General features: G+C 41.5%; 1 protein-coding gene across 2 annotated transcripts in view; it reads left to right on the plus strand.

Moving 5' to 3' along the window:
- The window catches only part of AMBRA1 (autophagy and beclin 1 regulator 1), a 119208-nt gene that overhangs the window by 3273 nt on the left and 90258 nt on the right, over positions 1–25677 (plus strand). The window contains exons 6-9 of one of the 2 annotated variants that reach the window (XM_027705604.1): positions 521–667; positions 1826–1980; positions 19236–19322; positions 25098–25280. In XM_027705604.1, coding sequence (XP_027561405.1) covers positions 521–667; positions 1826–1980; positions 19236–19322; positions 25098–25280 — 572 coding nt within the window. Of the gene's footprint in view, positions 1–520; positions 1981–19235; positions 19323–25097; positions 25281–25677 lie in introns of both variants that reach the window. The other variant, XM_027705594.1, reaches the window with a different exon arrangement.

Consider the following 25677-nt stretch of genomic DNA (forward strand, 5'->3'; position numbering starts at 1 on the left):
AGCAGCCTTGTGCTTTTCTGAAAACCTGAAGTCCTCCTAAGCTGAGTTTTGTCTCACCTTAATTGGTTACATGAATGTTCTTGTGCTATGTGCAGGGCTAATAAAGTGCTTTCCAAAATGTATTTGTTTTGCCCTCACTGTCTGATTAGTGGTGAGACAAATCTCGTGATGGTCCTGCTCTTTCAGGAGCATGTCTTTTGTTGTGACATTCTTTGTGGATTTGAAGTTATTTGAGGTATTAATAATCCTCCCCTCAGCTGCTAGCCCTCAGATGTTGATTCTTCTGTTTGTATGAATAGTGTGTTGTCAAAGCTCACTGGGCTCACTGGGAAGAGGTTGTCTGTATCCATAAAATGAGCTTGGAAGTTGTCTCAACCGGTTTCCTGCAAGTCAAGGGCTTTAGAAAGGGGCTTATCACATCCTTTCATCTATCTGGGGTGGTAGCTGACTTTTGGCTGTTTATTTGGAGGTATAGGATTTTGCCTTAAGGTGATTGAACTTTGATTGTTTCCTTCTGCAGAGCGATGAGGAAGTGGAAATCTCCGTGGACAGCACAGAGATGCCTCATTATCGTCAGCGCGCTATCCTTCCATCTCAGCCTGTGAGGCGCACACCCCTCCTCCACAACTTCCTGCATATGTTGTCCTCCCGCTCCTCTGGCATACAGGTGGGAGAGCAAAACAGTGTTCAAGACTCTGCTACCCCATCCCCTCCACCGCCTCCACCACCACCACCTCCGCCTCCAGCCAGTGAGAACACAAGGGCATCTGTCTATAACAGGCTCCGGGAGCGAGTCAGCTATCCCACAGCAGAGTGCTGCCAGCACCTGGGGATGTTGTGCCTTTGCAGCCGATGCTCTAGTGCAAGACTTCCTTCTTCTCTCTTCCCACACCAGGAAAATGCACCCTCCACGTCTTCTGGGGCCACTGGCACTTCCTTCTCCTCTGTGCAGACAGAGCCTTATCAACCCCCAGAGCAGGCATCTGTAGCGCAGGAAGAGCAGGGGATACTTAACAGGCCCTCTGCTTTCAGCACAGTTCAGAGCAGCACTGCTGGCAACACCCTGCGCAACCTTAGCCTGGGCCCCACACGGCGGTCCCTCAGCGGGCCCTTGGCAGGCCATCAGTCCCGGTACCAACAGTCTGCGAGAGAGATGGCTTCAGGCTTAGGTGGGTCTGACTGGTCCAGGACAGTGCTGAACATGAGCTCTCGGTCTGAACTGGAAGCCATGCCTCCCCCTAGGACCAGTGCCTCCTCTGTGAGCTTGCTGTCGGTGCTCAGACAGCAGGAGGGAGGTTCCCAGGCATCAGTCTATACCTCTGCAACAGAAGGGAGGGGCTTTCTGACCCCAGGGGCTGAGGTGAACAGTGGTAGTAGTGCTGGCCCGAGCAATCCAGCCAGCATCCGTAATGAGCTCCAGTGTGATTTGAGGCGATTCTTCCTGGAATATGACCGGCTTCAGGAGTTAGATCAGGGGATTGGTGGGGAGCCCAGCCAGTCGCAACAGGCTCAAGAAATGCTCAACAACAACATTGAGCCTGATCGACCAGGTCCCTCCCATCAGCAGACTCCACACAGCAGTGAAAACAATTCCAGTTTGTCCCGGGGTCACCTGAACCGCTGTCGTGCTTGTCATAACCTGCTGACCTTTAACAATGACACGCTGCGCTGGGAAAGAAGCACGCCTAGCTACACACCAGGGCAGGTCCAAAGCACATTTGAGGGTGTGCCTCCAAATACCAGCCAGGTGCAGCCTGCAGAGAGAACCGAGGGCAGAGCTCCTGCCTCTAGCAGACTGCAGCTGGGCAGCTCTTCCACCCCGCAGGAGGAGAGGACCGTGGGAGTGGTCTTTAACCAGGAGACGGGGCACTGGGAAAGAGTTTACAGCCAGTCGGCTTCAAGCAGACCTGGGAATGTATCACAGGAGGCCTTAAACCAGGAAATGCCTGAGGAAAGCTCAGAGGAGGATTCACTCAGGAGGTAAGATATATGGTTGCCCTTCCTCCTCTATTTTTTCTTAAACCTTTTCCATCTAGTCTGAGGTTTTTCAGTATTTTCAGAGTCAAAAATCTTTTCTCATGTGACTGTGTGCTATTCATGTAGAGGAAAATAGAGACATCGTTGTTTATGTCTTTTATAGCTGCTGTTATCATGCTGCAGGTGGGTTCTGAAGATTAGGACAGAGACTGGACTTCTAGATGATACTACTGACAGGCAAAAGGGCAGGCTCTTGCAGCAGAGCTCTGGGTGAACTGTGCTCCTGGTGTTTCCCAGACACTGCAGAAGGGTGGGAACACAGGACATGTTATGCTGTCCTTTGTGCCCCATACCACACATGGAGAATCTGCCCAGGATTGGCATGGAAAATTGGACATGAGTAGTGAGAATTGCTTTCTTGAGTGCTTTGTCTTGTTGAGGTTGTAGTTGTTAAGTTGAAAGGGTTAAGAATAAATGGTGTTGCCAATAGGGCAGAAGAAGTCAAGGCTCTGTGTCAGTGGTTTGGACATATACCCAAATGTGAGTGTTTGGTCAAACCTCTGCAGATTGTTTGCCCTTGATAAAAGAGGTAAGTTTTGAAAGTGGCTTATGTTGACCTGATGTGGTTGGGGACATGCTGATCACTGAAAATTTTAGGCTTCAGTGTATTCTTCTTTTAAGAAGGTGATTCTTATTTTGGAAGGATATTTCTCTTCAACTTCAGATATGTTACAAGAAACAGGACAAGCTAAATTGAACTTGCATCAGGAACGACCTGTACACGTTAAGTGTCTTCGTTGGCATGTATGGATGATTCGGCTACAGTGATACTTTGGATAGGGTTTACTGGGTTTCAGTTTCACATCTTCTCTGTCAAGTGATTTGTGCTTTCCCCAGAGGAAAGGTCCAATCTCGCTGTTTCTTGGAAATAGATGCTTTGAGCTGTAGGAAAGCAAAATTTCCAGGTTGGATGCAGATGTAACTGACTAAGATGACTTTTTGCACAAGAGTGCTTGAGCAAAAGGAATTCTTTCCTTCTTCCTGCAGATAAGCTGATTATACTCTGGCTGGAACACTGGCTGCCTTTCTTGTTGCTGTAGTTGCATAGCAAATAAGCGGTGGTGGTCATAAAATTATTCATATGCTTCTAAATCCTTGTCCCAGTTTTTTTTAATGTCCTATCATAATGAGAGTCTCAAGCTAATTACATGGTAACTACTTCTTTCTTGGGCCTGAACTTACCTGCCATTAATTGAAGTCAGATGTCCTCTTGTCCCCTATTAAAGGGCAGAGAGGTGAGAAGGAGCTGACAAAAGTTAGCTTTAAAATGGTACTTGAGTAAGTCTTGTATTATCTTTCTTTTGAAATAGTGGTACATACTCATATCGCTCCACCCTGTCTCTTGTTTTCTAGGATGAGTCACTGTAGGGTCAGAAATAACAGGGGCAAATAACCTTTTTATTAATCAGGCAATTGGCACATATTTGGACAGTGAGATGTAGTGGGATCTGTAGATGTGATTTTTTTCTGAGATAACTGTATAATTTAAAAGTACCCTGAGGCATATAATTCAGTCCACCCCAGCCTGCAGGAGCTGAATGGGTTACTATCTAACAGTTAGAGTCCTATGACTAAATCTCTGCATCACTTTGCCTGTCATCCATGATAGTTGCTGCTGCCTGCTCCAGTGGCTGTAGCATCTGTGCAGGGTTACTTGCCTACCTGGTCACCTGAGCAAACAGTGGTTTTTTTGCTGAGACTTTAATTTGGAGTGCTGAGACTTTAATTTGGAGTGCATAGTTTGATGCAAGAGTTTAATTCCAGAGGAATTCCTGTAAGATGAAACCTGTAATAAAACCTTTCTGGAAGAGGTTGCTGAGAAGATCATAGGGACTCTTTTTTTTTGTTTTCACAGTCTCCTGCCTCTGTTATCAGACTTTTCTCAAGAGCAGGCATGGCAGGGCCTGCTTCCCTTCTGACTGAAGTAGGTTAAGTATAGAATACTGAGGTAAGAAAGCTGGAAGCAGTAGGCAGCCTGGTATTAAATGCTCATCGTAATTTCCTTGAAGTAAAACTTCATTTCCTGTCTTGTTAAACACATCATGTGGGCTTGGGGGCTTTATGAAATCTTTTCCCTTAAAAGGAGCCTTGCATGTGCTGCTGGTGTAATTTTCTGCCGTTCTCAAATTAGCTGGTTATATTTTTCCTTATAAAACAATAACAAGTCAGCAACCACCCAGTTACATAAGTTTTGCATACAGTGAACAGCCTCACACCAAACCTTCATGTCTCCCAGACCTAGGATGTGCTTTCACAGTGGAAGTGCTGGAACCATTCCTGCACAGCAGAGTCCAAAATGTCTATTAACCTTTGCAGCTGGAGAAGCATGCAAAGATGGTGGCTAAGGGTCATTAGATGTAAGCTGTGTAATGCTGAAAGTGCTGGGGAAATAGAAGAGGGGAGGATAAGCTTCAAACCAGAGGGTACAAGTGATAACTGAATACACACTTTCAATCAATGTAATTTTGTGCCTGTTGACTTCAGGTTAATTCTTAGCATTGGAGTCCAAGTTTTGCTTGTAACCTGTCTTATAATTGTGTTCTTCTTTGTCTCTCCATTAGATGTCCTCATTGGGCAATTGAGCTCTGTATTCAAAGGTCAGCTGGAAAACTTTAAATAAAAATTCTATCTGGAAACTCTGTATGTTCTCATTCTCCGTCCATGGGCAGGATTTATTCCTTGACCTGGCCTTCCCGGCTCAGAAGTAGCTTACTGGGAAGACATTGCTATTGAGGGTCAATTAATTGAATAGGGTAGTTTGATGAAGGCTATTCTTTGCATTCTCTTGATGTAGCTTTGTCAGCTGGGTAGGGAGAGAATTCTGCTCTTTCTGATGGTACTGGACTAATTATTTTGGGCTAATCACAAAGGTATTAATAAGCATGTAGTGACATTATTCATGACTAACATGTCTGGCACCTCTGTTAGGAGGAGCGTGTCACTGGGGGCCTCAGCAGTACAAGGAGTCCTATCACATTCAGCTTGGCCTGAAAGCAGTGTGGGCATTGAACTGTGTCCTTCTTGAAGTTATGCCAGTGAGGTATAACTCCCCAATGAGTTTGGGAAAGGTATACAATCTACATTAAGCAGAAGTTGGTGAGACTGAGCTTTAGCTTTTCTGAGGTTCTACAGCCTGGTCTCATTAATTCAAATGTAGTGGATTTTCCCCTGTGGATATCTTTGCCTCACTTCTAACCTCAAAGTGAAAAGAACCTCAGAAATCCCTGAAGTTGTCATTTGAAATGTGCTGCATAAAACTGATGATAGAAACTGTTGGAAAGATGTAGATGAAGGGAAGATAACTGAGCAACAGATGATAGCTAGCTTAATTTTTCTATAACTTTCTGTTAATTGAAATATGTGTTGAGGAAGCACTGTGTTAATACTGTAATCTCAGTGAGGGAAAAGATTCTCTTAAATACTTTAAGATGTTGCTGTGTGGGCCAGTTCAGGTTGATAATGAAAAGTTGGTCAGGGAATGAAAGAGGATTCTGTCAGCTGCTTTTTTGAGAGAAGCTAGTGCCATCTTCTTAAGAAAATGATATGTAGAATCTTAGTTCATCTATAGAATATATAGTTCGTATATAGAATCCAAGTTCATCAGTTAATGATAGGTACAGTGCAATGCTGACTAATAAAATTGATCCAGATTTTTTCTCTTTGGTTATTTTAATATCACACAAGTGACATCTACTGAACTAGTGTGTTTTTTTCAGGAAAAAAAAAAAGAAAATAATTTGAGTTTAAATCTGTTGTTGTTTCTGAGTTCTGGCATGGCGCCCCAAGCCACAGTATTTCTGGAATGGATGCAAGGAGCAAGTGGTGACCATGTATGTAGCCGTTGACACATATCAAACCTTATTCTGTGAAACAATACCTATAAATGGGGAAAAGGAAGGGGAAAATTGTCCTCCATAGATGTCAGATTTAACTGCTTATACTATATGAAGTGGACAATTTTGATATTGTTTACCTGTTTATTTTGTCTTTGTTTATTTGCATTACTGCAAATCAAAGGTGCATCCTGTCCTATTACCAGGCAGATTTGCATGAAACCCACGTTTCAGAAGGAAACACTTATTATCCTTATTCTTCCATCAAGAAGCTTTGTCTGGCGATTATGTTAAACTTCTCTAACTACTCCACTGCACTCATTCCAGAGGTCAAATTCTGTAGACTGTGGTACTAGTAACTTCTGTGCCTGGATCTTATGAATGCATAATGTTTTCACCTTGCCTCACCTATTTAGTTTGACACACAAGATACACTATTGAAGTTATCTGAACATCTGAGAAGTCTTGAACTGTCCTGAGTGATGGTTTTGCCATGCATACAGGTAGAAAGGAGTGAGTGTATGTGAGGTGAGGGAGTTTTTGTCTGGGGACACTTGTATAAACTCCTTTGTTTTATTTGTGAGTATATAAAAGGCAGAGTCCACAGTGCTGTGCAAATAATTGAGCTGCTGAAGTTGTACATCTTACCAAAGGCATTGCTTTTTGGTGTGTTTTAGTATGTTGGACGTGCTGTGCACAAGTGACAAGTGAAGACCAGATTCTCTGGAACCATTTAACAGGGTCCAGGATCAAATTTCATTTTATTCATCTCTTATCTGAGGACTCTGATTGCTCCTGCCTGTGTTCTTGCTATGCGGTGTGAACAGTCTTTTTTCCTGAGTGAACATTGTGTTGCACTCAGCTTGGATGAGAAAGCTACATATAGGATTGCAAATGTGATCCAGGTGTCAGTGCTGTACATTACAAGCAAGTTTGGCTGTGCTGTGTTTCATTTAGAAAGTTTAAAATGCTCTAACTGTGGTTTCACCTGTTAACCGAATGTGGACCTTTGTGCCCTGCTCTTGTCAGGCAGGTAGAGGCCTGACATAACAGCAGGTGCAGCAGAGTGAGAGCAGTGGTACCGTTCTCACCTGCCTTGGTAGTACAGTGACTCCAGCTCATATCACATCTCTCTTTGGTCTTGATGGCCTTTCTGACAGCACATAGCTCCATACTTAGAGCATGTATGAAAAGAAGCACCAGTCTGTTCCCCTTGGATTTTCTCAGAACTTACTTTCATATTGCTTTGCTGCCACAAGGGGGTAATGTTGCCTCTGCTCCTTTCTCTCTCCTTTCAGAACCAGAAAGTTTCTGAGTTCTCGAGTAAAGGAAACAAGGTAGCTTGAGGACCCTCCCCACTCCTAAACTGCACCTTATCTCCTTTGTTACCGTACATTTGCAGGTTCTTCAGTGTTTGGGGAAAGGCGTGAATGTGGGGATCCAGAGGGGAAGTGGCTCTGATACAGAATGCAGGCAAGGGAGGAGCTTAATCCTTTTAATCCTTTCGGCTTTTGTAAGAGTTTGAAAGAGAGAGATGTGGATTTGAGTTGAGACAGCTGTTTTATCTTTCTGATATGCAAATACTCATGAGTTAGAGCTGTGAAAGACCTTGGCAACTTTGTAGAATTCTGGACTTCTTGCTTATTGCCTTCCAAGCCTGGAGCAAACCTTTCTTTGTAGTCTGCCTTCTCAAAGGTTTTGTTTTCATTTAAATGGTTGCTCATCCTCAGAAAACTTCCATAATGGAGCTTGTTTTCTGGAGGAATGCTTGGCAGATGTTGGCTGAAGTCTGGAGTGTCACCTTTTCCATGGGGCTGTGTTTATTTTCTTCTTCAAGTATGTCTTGAGCTATTACCTGAATTTTGGGGCTTTTCCATAAGAAGACAATGATTATGTTTGGAGGTGGTGGTTTGTTTTGGGGTGTGGTGTTTTTTTGCCTAGTGCAAATAGGTATGGCTTTCTCATGGCCTTGAGGGGATGCTTCTTCTCGTTCTAAATTATAGACACAGTACTGACTAGTGATCGAACTGGGATCAGTCTGTGGTTAAAGCAGATTTGAGAGGGTATGAACGCCCTCTCATTCCTGCCCAGCAGAGGTGAGTCCTGTATATGAAAGGAAGAGTACAGTCACTGTTGCAGCTTGTTCCTGAGTTCATGCTGGAGCCTGAGCTTCTGATGTGCAGCTCTGGTTTTTGATGTAAATGACCAAGCTGATCAGATCTCTGCATGTATTGACTTCTAGTAGCTTTCTCGCTGTGCAAGGCAGTGAATGAAAGGGTGTATGTCACTCATATCCTTGCTCTAAAAACAAAACAATCAGAACACTTCCTTGCCCCCTGCCACCGGTACAGAGCTGCCTAGGAAGAGACAGTTCTGTGGCTGAAATTTACCATCAAAATACAAGAGGAATGTATTCACTTGACTTTTTGGGGAGAGGAAAGTAAAGCAGGAGGGAATTACCTTATCTGAAGCTACAAAATGTGGTTTGTGGTAGAGACGGAACACATAGCTAGTGTATTCTGTCTTTTGTTCTGTTCCTTATTTCACAAAATTTGTGTTGCTACTGTTTTTTTCCTGATTGCTTAAAGCAGTTGGGGCTTGCTTATTCAAGTTGTATTTAATATATATTGTGGCAGTGGTGTTGAGTTCTCTGAGAAAGGGAGACTTGAGCAGGAAAAGGGCATACCTGAGCTGTGGAGAAGAAAGGCAGCAATATCCAGTGCTGGCTGCTCAGGCTGCTCATCAGTGGCAATGTGGACTCTGCCTAATCTAAATAGACCTACCCAACATCATTTTCCTCACTCTTTAGGTTCAGGCCCATTACCTGTGGAAACCTTGCTAACATTGTGTCCTGGAATTTGTAGTTTGGGCTCAGTGTTTTGTTTAACATTATGGTGTGTAGACCTTACCTGTGCTGTGGAAAGAAGGATTTTTTGACAAACCTTGTAGTCTTCATGTGTAATGTGATAGCTTTGAAAAAGTTTATGCTGTGCTGTTTTCAGGCTGGTTAAGAAATAATTACAAAGATGCTCGTTACAGTTCTTGAAAATTGTGGTGATAGAGATAAGTAATATCTTAGCAGCTAGTAAGGAACAGTGGGGCAAACAGAAGTTATGAACGGATTTGCAAGCAGAGACAAGAGGTTTAGGTTTCTGTTTGGGAAGAGGTGCTTGAGGGGATATGACCAAAACTGTGGGGTAGGGGAATGATTTCTGTAACTTATAGCCTGGACGCATAGGAGTGAACAAAGACCTAATTTGTCAGTTGTGAACATGAAGTGCAGTCATAGTCTGAAGGTGACACGAGCATTTAGACATGATAATTAGCTGTGTTTATTGGTGAGAGGTGCAGACTGTGGACACACTTGGCAAGTATTCTTTGTTTGGCCTTTTCTAAAAATGGAAAATGCAAATTAGTTTTATCAGGAGACTAACCATAGCATGAACTATAGGAGAGGCTGCCATGATATCTAAATGGTTGGTTAATGCCTGTGTAAGCTGTGAGGTTATTACTCTTCCAGCTTCGTGATTTTTTTTTTTACTTTTCTTTTTCTAGACTGAGCCTGCTGTCTCTGTGTGGGCAGGAAAGAATTTGTTTTACTGACGTCATAGAGGTTTGAGCTCTTGAATATGCTGCTAGTTACGTAGAAGAACAAGTGAAAGAAGTGCCTGTTTTCTTGCACAAATATTCCTCCCCCTGACTTTGCTGGTTTCCTGATTTAAGAATAATGTGAGGTTGCTAGAGCCCTTTTACTTATTCACTGAGAGTTGGTGAGGGGGAAAAAAATAATGCCTTGTGCTTCCCTCTTGTAGTGGCTCACTCCCTGCTGCGGAGTTTCCCCCAGTGCTTTGGAAAGCTGGGCATGTATACGCAATCTTCCCCAAACTGCGGAGAGACCTAAGCCACCTTTTCTTTTCTTAGCATGAATGTAAATTTACAGCAATGATTGTAGCACACCAAAAGAGACTCTTTTCCCCGTGTTACTCTCATGGCAGCTTGATTGCAAACTAAGCAGGTATAGAAATAACTCTGCTTTCTTAAATACCTTTTATGGTGTTTCCCTTTTCGAACCACTGCCTTTCTCCTGAATTTTTTCTTTTTTGTGGTCCAGGCCTAGTGATGAGGAATTAATCTATAAAAGAAGCAAGTAAAGTTTGTTACTCTGCAGTCTCCGGGACCTGTTTCCCTACAAGAGTCTGTCTCTGGGACTGTTTCTTGAATTTCACCTGCTACAGTGTGGCAGCAAGGGAAATTATTGAAATTGGATTCCAGGGATGATTCTTAGTGAGGATGGAAGAGGTATGTGCTCCCAAACTGGCTTATGTTTTTGCTTCTACTGAGGAGTAATGAGATCTAGAGTAGTGTGTGTTGGTTTTGATTTTTTTTTTTTTAATGTGTGTGGTGTGGGGTTTTTTGTTGGGTTTTTGCTTATTTGTTTGTTTTGAGGAAGGCCTATATGAGGTGGCCATAGAACAAAGATCTTGAATAAACACAGATTGCTTAGAAATTTAAAAACAGCTGACTTCAAACAGATAGCTATTTGAGGATACCATAAAACATATCCATTCTCAACTTTCCTGCAGACAGGGAAGAAGTGTGAATAGCTTCCCTCTCTTGAAAGCCATCCTTAGGCTGTCTGTCTTCTCTGCTGTGCGCACATATTTTCCCTGCAGCCACCTGATCCAGCTGCTGCAGGGTGGGCAGCACGTCCAGATAAGCTCACTTGACCATATACAATTGCTCCTGTTCTGTTTTCTGTTTTAGGTGCTCTGAGTTCATGTAATTGTAGTATTATGTCATGGGCATGATGGTCAATTTATGATTAATGGTGGTCTGTGACATGCTTAAACTATCTAGTTGTGATTTCTAGAGCTTGTTGTCAGATAAGTCACATTAAAACTATCTCTAAATTTCAATTTGGTTCATTTTTTGCCAAGAAATAAGTTATGGGCAGGCCCTCACACCTTCCATTTCAGGCCTACTTGCTGATCTAAAAGCTCTCTGTAGCTTTTTTCAGTGTGGGGAGGAGCTGGAGATGCAGTATAGTATGCCTTTTTTATGCTAATACAAGCCCTTAATCTTTAAATGTGCAGTCACTATACATGTATTGCATTTGTGCACTCATTCTTTGTGCTCTTTAGAAATGCACACAGCGTGGTGTGCCCCGGGACAAAGCGGGACAAAGTGCCCCCGTCCGTTTCTTTGCTCCTTGTTACAGAATCTAGACTGGAGAACTTGCAGTAGGGCAGCATGCCTCTACTCTCTGATCTTGGAGCAAGAGGAGAGAGGAGAACCTGTGATCTGTCTCAGTAGTACAACTGTAACCGAAATAGTGATGACTCTAGATTTCTCCAGTTAGCTGTTCTGGTCTGTTGAATAGCTAACATGCATTTTAAACATTTTCCACGTACATATTTAACTGATTGCGCCAAATGGCTGTTTGTGTGATGATGTAACTGACCCCCTCCCTTGCTCTTCTTGAGAAAGCACCTGCTGGAACTGAAAGCTGTAAATAAACAGGGTTCATTATCTGCCAGGAAACTGACTCATTTTTCTGCTTGAGATGAATTAGTATCAAATCTTTCCCCTATCTTCCTGAAGTGGGAAGGCTGGACTAAGTGCCTGAACTACCCTGCCAGTCATCTGTTGATCTGACTTTCTTCATTACTCCAGTCTGAACAAGAGCATTTTAAAGGAATTGATTGATTTGTGGTGAGACCTCTGTTTTCATAGCCTTAGAAGCCTATGGAGATAATGCTGTGGCTTCTACCCCCTCAGGAAAGACACCTCCTCTTCAATTGCCTATAGAGAAACATGAGTCCTATGTAATTATCCCAGAAGCTGATGTAGATCTGCGTGTGTGGGTAAGCAGAGATTTCTGCTGTCCACACAATCTGTGGTGTTGGGAACTCCCAGAGCAAGGAGAATTTGAAGCAGACATACAGATGAAGGTAGGTAGAAGAGCCCTCAGAAGAGTAAAGCTCGTCTGCAGGCTGCGGGAGTTCAGTGTGTTGGCTGTCTTCTGGCCATGCTTTCAAGCCTGTTATCATAACTAGAAACCCATACCCTCTAGCTGAATTTCTGGTCTGATGGCATTTTGTTAAGGGTCTAGGTGGAGGAATGCGATGTCTGTCTTCAGCTGGGCTGAGGTACCTGCCCTGTTCTGAGCACTGGTATGAAACTGCCACAATAGAGCAAAATAGCAAATGCAGTAGCTTGAGCTGATTTAAATTTCTTCTTCCCTCCCTGCTTCTCAAGCTTTGTCCCCTGCAAAATGAAAATGCAGGGGATCTTTCATTGTTCTTTTCATGTTGGAGTTATTGCCAAACTAATCGATGCTGCTATAGCTGGTCTTGATCCTTTGAATGTCTATCATGGCTGTGTGCTTCCTCTTGCCTGTTGAAATAACGCATTAATCATTCCCTGGGTGCTCTATGATGAGGACCTCTGCATAACGCTCTTTAATCTTTTGTTCTGATGTGTGGCCTTTTTCAGCAGGTGAAGTAGTAGATTAACAGTGCAATCTTGGGTCTTCTTGAATCTGTCACTTTCCTCAGAGCCACCCACCTTCCCTATGATAAGCTCCAAAGGTGCTGCTGTGTAGCTCCTGTGGCATCAGGTGGTAAATGGAAGTTGAAGTTCTAGTCAAAGAGCAGAGGTGCAGTAGCACAATTCATCATGTGAGATTACTTTCTAGTTAAATTGAAACTTAACTTTACTTAAAAAGTAAACTTTTAAGGGTTAAACGTGTTCTTCTTGACACTTTGCTCCCTACGTTGTGATTAGAACTCAAATCCCAGTGCTTATTTCTGCTGTTCAAACTCTTACCTACAGTTCTTTGTTTCATGTAATTGTGCTCTTTTTCTCTGTACTTCTTCCTATCTTGGCTGAAGACCTTAAGTGCTGTCTGTTTTCTGACTGACAAATCCTTACATCTTGTTTTTTACAGGATTCTTGCCCAAAATCAGTGAAGGGGGGAAATTGTTTTTGGTGATAACTTCTGCCTTATATCAAACCTGCTTCTCTGACAACTCCGTACCTCTAACTGGGAAGAATGTCTTCTCTGTCCCTGGTTGTCCTTCAGAGTTAGCACAAGTTCTTTCCCACAAAGAGGCTGAAGTGCTCTACAAAGGCTGTGTTTGGAACGTGTCTAGGCTGCATTTGAGATGTATCTATGATCACGTATTGCATCTTTGCTTTCCCTAAAGAAATGAAGTTTTCTTGTAAAGGTTGCTCATTATGTGGAATAAATTTAAAAACAAAAGATGATGAAAAGGATGCCTAATAGGGTTTGAGTACCCATAAGAAAGGCAGCCATCAACTCTTGTTCCTCATTGAGGATGAGTTTTTGGCACAGATGTGAACAGGGGAATGGAGGAATTAACTCAGAACTGTAAAAGTGAGTGTTGAGGTTTTAATGAGTAGTGAAATTTTCAGGTTATTTATCTCTTGTATATGGTTACAACTATCTTAAGAAAGGTTTGATCCTTTTGTTTGACTGTTTCTGACCTGTCTTAATCCAGTCTTGATGCCAGGCTAAATATGTCTAACCATAACCATGTGAAAGCTGAAACTGTCTAGAAATGTTAGCTTAGAGGTATCAGAGCAGATTATGTTAAGAGCTTAATTTTAGAAATCATTTTTTCAGGCAATCTTTAGAACTGCATACTGATTGCTTTTTTTATTTTAAGCTTGAATATGAAACTGGTGAATAGCAATAGTGTTTTTCTGTTTGACAAGAACTACAAAACTTGTATGGAAAATGAAGCTATAGAACAAAATGCATTATGATTTCTGCTTACGTGATTTCAATTTGCTCTTTGAAAGTAGACACCACAATACAGATGTCTGAGATAATTTTTTCCCATTCTTCTGAGAAAAGGGAAGGGAAAAATACCCAAGCCAGTGGATTGGGTTTTTTGAGATTTTTAGTTGAAATAGTATTCTAGTGTTCTATCGAGGCTATAATTTATCTCCAAGAATTAATTTGGCTTGTTAACAGTTAATAATTAAGTTTAGGATTTGAGGGAGGGTAGTGGTGTTATTGGGCATCTGGAGAACATTCGGCTGTTTTCATGCTTCAGCTTTCTAGTTATCATTAGGTTATACATTGCCTGACTGTAAGAGGAAGATGATTGAAGGGAATCTAGTTTTAAACTGTTGCTGTTTTTTACCTTTTTATGAGGAACCACAGGAGCACATCCACAGGGACGAGTGCTCAGGAGAACTGAATGCTGGCTGTAAACTAGAGGATTGATAAAGGGATGTAATATGAAGTAGTGTGATAATTTTCACCTCCAAATGGGCAGTAAGGAATATGAAAGTCTTTTCAGGGAAGATTCAAAACAAGGGGAGGAAAGTCACAGAAAGCTGCCAGAGTTGTCAATGTACTTTTACTTGAAAGGATAACTAGGAATAACTGTTTTAAGGTCTGTTCATAGCTGAAGGCTGGGTCTCTTGGGAGGGGTGGATGTGATTGCTGTCCTTAGAGTGCTTCATTTTACCAATTTGCTCTGGTTGTTGGTGTGCAGCAGCTTAGGAGGATGGTAGCTGACTGAACACCCTTTTGATTTTAAGGAAGCTAAGCCTCAATGATGTTTATTGATGCCTTCCTTTTGGATGGGGAGGAAAACCCTTCCCTCAGTGTGGCTTGGAGTAGTGCTACTCAGTTACATGTGCTCTGACAGCAAATCTAAGATGTGGTGTAGGGATTGCATATCCTTAGAAACTGTTACTGAAAAGTTCAATTTGCTGCAGTTGAGTATCTTCTCAAATCCTGCCAAGATGAATCATTCTGTCTCAAAAGGCTTTGGTGGTGTTCCTCACCCCTGTGGGGAGAATGTGGGTATAGTCCAATGGCTGGTGTGCTCTGAGGAGATTTTTTTCATGACTTTTTCTCTCTCCAGCTGCAGCTTCTGGCATTCATCTGCTTCATTCCTGAGAAATTTCTGGTTTTTGCTTGTAGTGTCTTGTATGCTTGCACTGTCTTTTCTCTCTCCTTTGTCTAGAGGTATCCTGTAATTTGGATTTTGCTTCCTTTACGCCTTTGCTAACAATTGCTACAGACCTGGGGTAGCAGAACAAGTGTAGAGTGGCAGTTCCATAGCTACTGATGTCTGACAGAAAAGGAGTCTGCTGAGATCTCAGTGCTGCTGAACGGAGGCAATTTATATCTTGTAGTAGTTTTTAATAAAAGAAATAAACCAACAAAAAAACTACAATCCCCCTCCTATTTTAGCAAGCTGGGGCAGAAGCATCTCTCAGGGAGAGCAGAGTTAATCATCATCATTGCAACATTGACTGACAACCTGGAGGATGATAATATGTGATTTTTTTCTTTTTTTTTCTGGTGAGCGGGGGAGGAGAGTGGAAATTGCAGTTTCTCTGCTAATTGTACTTTAGATGTCATTTGTGACAATTTCATATTGTCTAGACAGAGATAGTGGAGCAATTGCTTCCACAGAGCCTAGTGTTAGCCTGTTATATATCTGGGTAGCAAAAATGGAGGATGTGAGAGAGGAGGAGGTTGCTGTAAGCTGCAGAAAAGATTCGGGAGTCAACATGGTCTACTGAAATGTTTCAAAAGGAGATGCGAGCAATATGCATTTCTGTTCTCTCTCTGCACGCTTCTCTGGTGGAAACTTAGATGTTTAGTGGCTAGCAGTTTTCTGTAACAAAGCTGCTTTTATTCACACATGGATTATGTTTATGCTCCTTAACAGAAATGCTAAACCTTAGCATTTACTGTGGCATGATATTGGGCTACCTTACACTTTATGCTTACTGAAAAGAGTCTGTGTCTCTTCTGGGACTTTGGCTGGTGAAAGCTGTATGTGACACCTAAGACTTGGTAGAGTGCAGCATGACTTACTTTAAAAATATTTATCTACACCTTCCTGGGAGACAGTAGGTTACACTACCAGTGTCACAGATGGGACACTTTATTGACGATTATAGCAGTGTATCTATTATTGAACCCATTTTTCAGTACCAAATGCATTTGGATCTGTAACTTTGGGTCACAAGGGCTCAGTCTAGAATTAGTTAGTTAAATAATAGATTTAATTTGTGCTTAGTATGCTGCTTCAGTACGGATACTATTATTCTCTGGAGCATTAAGTACAGAGATGGTCCATCTGGATCTCATGAGATTGCATGTTGCCTTGTTTTGAGTTTTTCCTACTGTGTGTATTTATATCCCCTGGTTCATTACTCTGAGATCTGAAAGGGCACAGTTATAGGACAATTAAGATCTATCAATTAACCATAAAATCACATATAGCTTTTAGCAGTTACTATTAACTGAATTATCTTTGTCCACCTGATCTGGATGTGGCCCTAGTATGTGGCTTGTATGCCTCAGTGTGAGGTAGTGCAGGAGCTGAGTTTGGTCTTGGCGGGCTCGGAACTGTCTGCTGGAAAGGCCATCTTAGCTGACACAATTCAACTCAGACTGCGCAGCCTCAGAAAGGGTTCTCGGGAATGTGTTTAACAGAGTGTCATCCTGCTCCTCACAACCCTATAACTACTTAGGGAGCCCTTCTGGTGAAGGAGATATTCCTGCAGCAGCAGCTGCTGTTGCTGCATGGGATGGAGTTGTAGGCTGTTCAGGTAGCATCACAGGGCTGTTGAAGCCTATAGGAAGTCTGTTTACCTGGACACTTGGCCATCCTGTGCCTCAGGCAACTGTTAGTTTGTGTTTTACTGAAGTAATACATACCAGTTCTCCTCTGAGGTGCCAGGTGCTAGAGCAAGATTCTTCAAGTATTTATTTCAAGGATTGGATGGGGTGTTATAAGACAAGAACTATAGATTTTGCCAAGTACTGTTCCCAAGCCAATCAGAGGGTCTCCTGACAGACTCACAGCAATGATGTCTGTTACAGTGATGTCTGTCCCGTTTCTGCTTCCGCACCGTTGTGGTGTCCTCTGATTGGTATAGATTTTGATTTCCTTCAGCACAGCTGCTGGTGCTACTTTCTGAAGGTGATCCCTCAAATGATCTTTTTAGGCAGCTGAAAGCCTTTCCAAAGGTGAGAAGACAAATATGGCTAGAGAATACCAGGAGACTTCTTTCTAAGAGAGTCTGCTGGGCTGCGCAGCATGTACCGATCATCTTCCCTTGTGGCACTGATTTTACTGCGTCACTTAGTGGACAGATACTGAAAGGCTGGAAAAGAGGGTGGGCTGTTTAGTGTATAGGCACCAAGACTTTTGACAGGGATGAGTTTGATGATTATTTGTGTGTGCACGTTATCAGAACACCCTAGGCATTTAAGGGAAATGGCATCAAACAAGTCTGTTGCATTGTGTGTAGGTGGCTCATGTCAGGAGGCAGCTGCTGTTTCTAGGGTTGTGGCTCTCCCAGAATCTGTATGCTGTGGGAGCTCTTTCTCCATGACTAAGTCCAGTGATCAGGCAGGATGTTCCAGTAGGGTGGCAGCCTTGGCACATCCAGGTTGCTTGCAGACTGCTGGTTTTGGACCACTCTGCACAAGCAGCTTTGAAGAGCAGATTTCAAAAAGCGTGTTGGTGTTGCAGTGGCGGTAACCTGATCTCTGAACTCTTGAGCCAGTGGTTTAGAAAGGGCCAGCTGACTGAGTAGATAGAATATCCCTTCTGCTAATTTCAATCTGCCTACCTTTCCCCCAGAAGGAATTAAAGTAGTTTATATATGATGCAAGTGATAGGTATACCTCATAAGTTTCAGGACTTCAGGTATACTTGAAGCTGTAGCAGTGTTTGTTCTGGATTAGCTGCTTGTGCGCATATTGACATATATTTGGAGCAGAAGAGAGGGCTTGGTAAGACAGGATTGAAGTAAAACAACTTTCTTGGGAGCCAAGGGATTCTCAATATCTTATCAGTGTTGAAGGTTAGAGCCTTTGACTTGGAAACCTGGGGAATTAATTTATCTCAAAGTTAAGAGATTTAATAACTGTTCTTGAATAAGACAAATGGTTGCCAAGCAACATTGTGCCAGAGAGGACAGAATTTCTTGCCTTCTGTAGAGTCTCAGTGCTTTGTAGCAAGTCCTGAGTTTCTTAAGCTGACACACTCCTTTCCAACTGGAAAACTGGAATGATCTCTTGCTGTTTTCTGCATTCCAGATCTATAATGTAAAAAAAAAAAAAAATTACTTCAATTTTAATTGCTGGAAGGCAGTGAAAATTTGTCTTGAGATCCTGATGGGTGGGCTGCTGCTGGAAAAAAACATGTCTCATTTCAATTCTACTGTCTTTATACGGCTAGAAATGGGAAGTTGGGTGTGGATTTTATCTGTGCTTCTTCCTGCTTCTTGTGTTGATGCTTGCTATCCTGCACCACAAATGCTAACCATGCATTAGGAGTGTGTGGGGCTAAGACTGAGAGATTCAAATCTTTCTTGACAGTTGTGTGTGTGTGAATAGAACAGATGTGATGTTGGACCTCTTTGTTTCAAACCTCAACAGTTTTCATTAAGTTACAGATTGGAAAACAAAATTTAGCAGTTCTGAGGCAGAAAGACTTGAAAGGGAACTCAGCAGTCTTATAAACTTTGGCAGTTGGTTTTTCACTTTCTATACGTGCCCCAAATCATCTCTCTTGTGTTAATCTAATGGCTGCAACAGGCCATGAGTCAGTCTTGAAACAATACTGTTCTCTGCTTTATGACAGAAGCTAGATAGAGGTACATGTAGAAGCCAGGGTGGACGACATGTTCCTGCTATATACTTTTGATTCTGCTGCCTTCATGACTCAGACTCACTTCTCACATATTCAGGCTCTCTCGCTGCATTTGCATACATTTACTTCTTGAGTGAATATTTGGTATCTCTCCCTGTGACTGATAAAAATACAGAGGAATAGAACATTTTTTTGTAGCTGAAAACCTCTCTTTCAGAGCCTTAAGGCTAAGATTGAATATCTTACTGTGAATAAACACCAGTGGTGCCCTTAAAGTCCATATGCAGAGGTGTGTTCTTTGTTCCATGCTCCATGGCACATTCCACGTGTAGCCACCTTTATGTAGGTAAGAATTTTACAGATGGCCAATGCAGTGGTAGTGTTTATGGACTTGACAAATTTGGATGGCTTGTCTCTAAAGGAGAAGTGACATCTGCATCTCTCTCTTGGAACTTGGAAGCAGATTTGGGACCACTCTTCTTCCTTACACAAGGTGTTCTTTCTTCTGTGCAGTGAGAATATTACACTTTGAATAGCTATGTGGTGAAAACACTTGTGCCATCAGTGAGTGGTTCAGCATGTTGCGGAATGCTCTGCACTAATCATAGAAATAGTCTTAAGAGGTTTCAGAAAGTAGGGCATAAACAGGAGGGATGTTCCTGAATGGTCTTTGACTTTATAGTTTGTTTTTCCTTTCTAGGAGGTTGCTGGAGTCTTCCCTCATTTCATTATCTCGCTATGATGGAGCAGGATCCCGGGAACATCCGATCTACCCAGATCCAGCCAGGTAAAAGTTAAATGCACTCTAAATGCATTTAAGCTTTATAGACAAAAGTATAACTTTGGTATAACTCCTGAGTATAAATCCTCTGAGAATGGTTCTCATATTGGGCTCATCTCCTCTTTAATGGCTTGCCATGGGGACAGAGTGCAAAATAAGTGAGAAGAAGCTGTTAAGTCTGGGGGAGAATGAGGAAAAGAGGAAGAAATTACTATTGAAGTAAGCACATAAGGATTCCTGAAATCATTTGGAATGGAGAACACTAGGTGACAAGCAGGCCCAACAGTAAATGAGATATATCAATGGATTCAAAATTTCTTTTGAAAAAAAATGAAGAAAAAACAAATAGTCTATTCAGAAGAAAGAGGGAATTCAGGAAAGGCAGTTGGGAGCTGGTGTGACCAGACAGCATGCTTTGAAGAATGAACTGTCTCCGTAAATGTATCTGTATGAGAGAGAGCATAACCAGGAGGTTATGTATACTTCACTAAGAACAAAATACTGGCAGTTATTTCTAAAGAGTCATGAATCATTGACATTAGACATAGAAACACCTGTAGTGCTACTTAATCTTCAAAAGAGGTGGGAGTATTTCAGAGGACTAGAAAAAGCAAACGTGGCAGAGTTATCAAAAATGGAAAGGAGTGATCTTTGCAGTTTCTACTTAGTGTATTAAGAAAGCAACAGATGGGATTATGTGACCCACAGACTGTGTCAGAAGAAATGATGGAATCGTGAACAGCAAGCAGCTTTGGAAGCTTTCAAAGAATAAATCGTGACAAATAAGCTTTCTTTAGATGAGTTTAACAAAGCTATGAATGAGGAAAATTCAGTAAGTGTAAAATATATCTGATTTAGGCTTTTAGGGAACCTCTGGCATAGCTGCATGAATTGAAGGCTACTAGAATTTATCGTAAAGGAGAGTACAGGAATACCACTGCATGAAAATTATATCTTAAGTTTTTGAAGGAGGTTTGTTGTTTTGTGGTTTTTAGTGGTAGTTTTTAATCTCATTATTTTTTTATCATTAACCAACAGTTTTATACCGATTGTGCTGTTAAGTACAAGTTCTGAAATAAAAGTCTGTGTTGTAAACTGACCAGATGGTAAAGTTGAGCTGGTAAATAAGTCCTTGCTAACTATCTCTGTAGATAAAGCCTTGTAGAGGTGAAATCTTACATTAGGCTTTTTTTTCCCCATTTATCGTGAAGTTGGTTTGTAAAGATAATTCAAAGGCTCAGGAATGATGTAAACAAAACATTAATGGAAATAAGGTGGAATGTGCTCCTACATGTAAAGTCATTGGGAAACCAACTTAAGTGACTGCTGAAGGTCTTGGCAACTGTATGTCTGAACCACGCTGGTAAATGTTAAAAGCTTCTAAATGGCAGTTGATTAAATGACAGGTAAAGGAATTGGTTTGGAAAGTTTGATTTTGATTTTAGGAAGATGCAAATAGTATTTTACAAATGTTAATTAAAAGATATTACTACATTCAGGTCAATTTATGAATGCCAGGAGCTGCTAATTTCTGGAAGTGTACCATTCCTTTTCTGAAATGTGTAGTCCAAAGCAGGCAGCTTGATAAAGCAGAGATTTTAAGAATTGATTCTGGCTCTCTGGGAGCTGCCTTTTAAAAAAGAAAAGGACAGCCTGCCTAGGTTACTGATTTTTTTTTCCCACCTGTCAGATGTCTGCTCTGATGAAGCTCAAGAAAGCGTATAAAAAGCAATCAATGCCTGAGACATTTCCTAGCATAAGGAGAATTGTCAAAAATATTTTTCTACTTGAAGCCATCTTCTAACCATTACGATGCTCTTCATGTGACAGTTCAAGTGGTGTTTAGGCTGTGGTAGAAGCTATAGTGGTTTGAGTTTATAAGATGCTTTGGAAGAAAAGTCCAGTGTTGCAACCTCTTCTAAGAGAGTTGATTTGTTCCGGTAAATATCACAGTCCTTTTCAGAGGATGAGATTCATAGATGCATAGTCAGTACGAGCTGGAAGTTTGAGTGGGGTAGGATTTGAGTCCTTCTCCATAAGCCTTGCTGGTGTGCTAGGCTAGCAGGATATTTTTAACTATCCCTTTAACTTGTTAGAAATTCGGGAAGTGACTAAAAGGAATGTTACTGCATTTTGAGGGTTTTTTTATAGCACAAGTCCTATGAGGAGCAGCTGAGGGTGCTGGGATTGTTTAGCCTGGAGAAAGAGGAGGCTCAGGGCAGACCTCATCACTCTCTACAAATACCTGAAAGGAGGTTGTAGCCAGGTGGAAGTCGGTCTCTTCTCTCAGGCAACCAGTGACAGGACAAGAGGACACAGTCTTAAACTGCACCAGAGGAGATTTAAGTTGGACATAGGGAAGAAGTTCTTTACAGAGAGAGTGACTGGACACTGGAATGGGCTGCCCAGGGAGGTGATGGAGTCACTATCCCTGGAGGTGTTTAAGAAAAGACTGGATGTGGCACTTAGTGCCGTGGTCTAGTTGGCAAGGTGGTGTTGGGTCTTAGGTTGGACTTGATGATCTCAGAGGTCTTTTCCAACTTAGTTGATTCTGTGATCATAAGTTTGAAATGTAAAGTTATGTCTTTGAGATGTAAATAGCAAAGGGGAAAAGTGAAACAAAGGTGAAATAAGCATACATCTGTATCTATAAGTAAACATCTATATATGTCCATGTGTGTTTTAAATATATATTAAAAATATATATACCTCCTTAAAACCAAGCTGTCTCCAATAGTCTTTTTTTTTTTAAATTACACGGTCTGAAAAATTTATTTTTGAGTGTGTGTGTGTGTGTGTTAGTTTTGTTTCTGCATCTACTGTCTGTGGTGGTGCTATATTTGAATAACCTAGGTCAACAGTGAGGGGGGGAGAACATTTTTTTGAAGTTCCCTCGGATTTAGAATGAATATTCTGATGTAGGCTGCAGCAGTATTTCTCAGTGGCCTTGCTGAACTTTTTTAACGTCAGCTTGGCTGTTCTGTCATTCTGCACAGTTTCCATATGTGCTGACCTCAAAAAACAATCTGCAGAGGAATTAAATAAAGCTGTCATCAAAGAACACCTATATTATTTTTTTTTAATAGAAATACTCAATAAGGTGCTCACAGACTGCATGTATAAAGCATCACAGAGGTGTTTGGTAGAAGTGTCTCTAGAAAAAAAATCTAAGTTGCTAGAAAGTATTTTATCCCTCACACCTTTGTCTCTGTGTATCAGACTTAAGCTTCTTATGTTGTGTTTGGAAATCCTTTCCACAGTCTATCCAGTGTGCATACCATGTGCTGTCAGGAAGCTGAATCTGGTGTCATGTCATCCCTTATGTCCAGTGTTTATTGCCTACCCTTTCATGTTTTTCTAACAAGCATCATAGTGTTTTTTCTTCTGGTGTCCTGCATAATTTTAGAAGATTAAGTGTCTGCAAAACTCGTTCTTTGTATCCTTCTGTAAAACTCTCCCTTGGTGTGATATTAGCAAAAAGTAAAGTTTCAGCGGTTACTCTGCTGGACTGCTGAGATCACTGTTGATGTTTTCCAGTGTTCCCTTGTTTGCTTGTTGCTTTTCTTTCTCTATGTGCACATATTATGCTGTAGACTTATTTTTAGGTGTGCACAGAGGCTTTGGCTTATGGAAAAGGCCAAAGAAGAGAACAGCTCCTCATTTATGAGTGTGCTTCTGTAATGCCTTGCTTTTTTATACTTGGTCTATTTAAGTCTTATGGGGAGTAGAGAGAAGTGCTCTGTTTGTACATCAATGCCTTCTACTTCATGTAAGCATGAAGAGATTTAACTCATTAAACAGAGCATAAAAGATTCAGGAGGAATTAAAATCAAACTGAGTACGTGGTTCCCCTTACCCTTTTGCTGCTTATTGACTTAGGTGTTTATAGCCCTGTACCTGTAGTCTGTTTGCTGAACTTGCTGCTTTACCAACATAAGCAGTCTGGTAAGGTACAGGGACCTTACCTTGGGGAAGTTGCTCTCTCTCTTTGTGTCTACATGACTTCTAATTCCTTCCTTCTTGCCACCTTCTCTTTTGCTTACATGCCCAGAATGTATGGTGGAATTAGACATTGAATGTTCTTGATGGGCGTCTGCAGCAAAAGCAACATTAATACAATCTGCCCTTTGAGGTATTAGTGCTTTTTTTTTTTTGTACTGCTTTAGAGAGCAGTCTCTAGAAATGCTATTAAACATAGTTTTCCATTGAAATATGATTTTAGGGATAGTAGCAGAGCATTTGATCAGACCTGGTGTGATTATTTGCTGTCCCTGCTGTTGTGGATGTGAAATGTATCTATGTATAAGCAAAATCTTATTTCCGGTATGTTTCCACAGAATCAGCACAGCTTTGGAAGGAAGAAAAAATAAAAAGTCTTCTATCAATCATATTATCAGAGATGATTATGGAGTTGCATTTTTGTCACTGGTTATATTGTAGCACAGTGAAACTGTGTGATATTAGTCATTATAAAGTTAAATGTGTCTTTAAAAGTCTTCATGGCTGAAGGTGAGGTCTGTTGTAAAATGAATTTAGTTTGAAACTGTTCTGAAGATGGGCAGACAGGCCACTTCTCTTTGAGATTGCAAATGAGTGTGTAAATGTATATGACTATCCCCTAGAATTCACTGTTTGTTTGAGGTTTTTTGTTTTATTTTTTGTTTAAAGCTGTTGAGACTTTTATTTATAGATTTAAAATTAGGGCTGCTCTCTCCATTATCAGTCTCTTGGCTGTGGTGCCTTTGCAGGAAATGAGAATGTATTTTCATGACTCTGAGAAGTACCAGGCTGGTAACTTGAATAAAAAAGAACAAAATGAAACACATGTATGAAATGAGAAAAGAGGAGAAGGTAAAGGAATAGACATCTTATACCTAATTTCCAGGAGGGGGGCACTGTTGTCATCTCCTCTTCTCTCCACAAATTAGAATTTGAGTCTAATCCAAATAAGGCTAATAAAATGATAAATCAAGTATCTGAGGTGTCTGGATATTAACACTGGATAGTAACTGTGTCACAGAAAGCGTATGCAAGGAGCTGTGGATATAGGCAAGGTAGGAAAAGAGAGTGTGTTTTCACCAGTCTAGTATGGAGAGAGTAGTACTGGTGTGTGATAGCTGATGCAAACAAAGGCTAGGTTATGCATGAGAGAGAATTAAGAGTTAATTGCACAGGAAAGTTTTCCTTTCAGGTGGGATGTGAGGCTTCTGAAGCTCCACTTAACATCTATCTAGTGGATCTGATGAAATTGCTGCTATCCCTGCTGTTTAGATTACCAAGTAGTTAAACAAAGCTGTGAAACCTTTTTTTCTCCTGCTTGATACTCCATAAGCACCCTCAGAACAACACCGTCTTCCTACAATGTTTATGTGAACACTGCTGCTGTTTGGCATTGCAAGCAGAGTTCGCATTGTGGCTGGGCTTGGTTCTTATAGATAATGCTTGCTGGGTTTAGTTGAGTGAACTAGTAATAAACGAATCTATGAGCTCCAAGGAGTACTGAAAGCAAATATCCCTGTGCTGTGGATGAGCTTTTTGTCTATAGGTACTAAGTAGTGCTTCTGTTTGCACAACAAGGGAATCACATAGGAGTGTAGTGTATAAGGGGAAAATTACTTCTACTTGTTTTCTTTATTTACTCTGTCTTACTCATGGACAAAATGCAGTCAATTTTGTGATATGCTATTACTGGCCTGGCACTTGGAGTTCAAAAGGAAAATTAGGACTAGCTGTCATTCTGTACCTGTGTAATGAGTATCTACATATCTTTCTCTTGCTCAGATTGTCTCCTGCTGCATATTATGCTCAGAGGATGATCCAGTATCTTTCCCGGAGGGACAGTATTCGACAACGCTCTATGCGATATCAGCAAAACCGTCTCCGTTCTTCCTCCTCCTCTGCTTCCACTTCAGAGAACTCAAGCCCGTCTGTGGAGGGAAATGATCTGGAATTTGAAGATTTTGAGTAAGTGTGCATGCTGCCTTGCCCTCCTGCTTGAGTCTGTGGTCAGCACAGGAATACTTTCTGATTTCCTCCTGTTAACCAATCAAAGACACCTTAGGCAGGTTAAGTCAATCAATAGTTAGAGTAGTGATTGCTACAGATAGGTCTTGTAATTTCTATTATGAAAGTTAAGGATGCTGTAGGCTACCTTCAACACATCAGGCTATCTCAACCAGATTTAGAAGACTGGTTAAATAAAGAAAAGGAGAATCTTTTTCTCCCATGGAACAGATGGGGAACCAGGAGTTTACTAGAGCTGTCAAATCTTGAGACAGAATAGGAACCACTAAGAGGCTTTGCAGGACTTAGTTCTTTGGTCTAAGGGTGTAGAAGACAGTCAGACATGTCCCGTTGCTTT

The sequence above is a fragment of the Neopelma chrysocephalum genome, unplaced genomic scaffold, assembly GCF_003984885.1.
Source record: "Neopelma chrysocephalum unplaced genomic scaffold, ASM398488v2 Primary Assembly neopelma1_24, whole genome shotgun sequence".
NCBI classification, from domain to species: domain Eukaryota; kingdom Metazoa; phylum Chordata; class Aves; order Passeriformes; family Pipridae; genus Neopelma; species Neopelma chrysocephalum.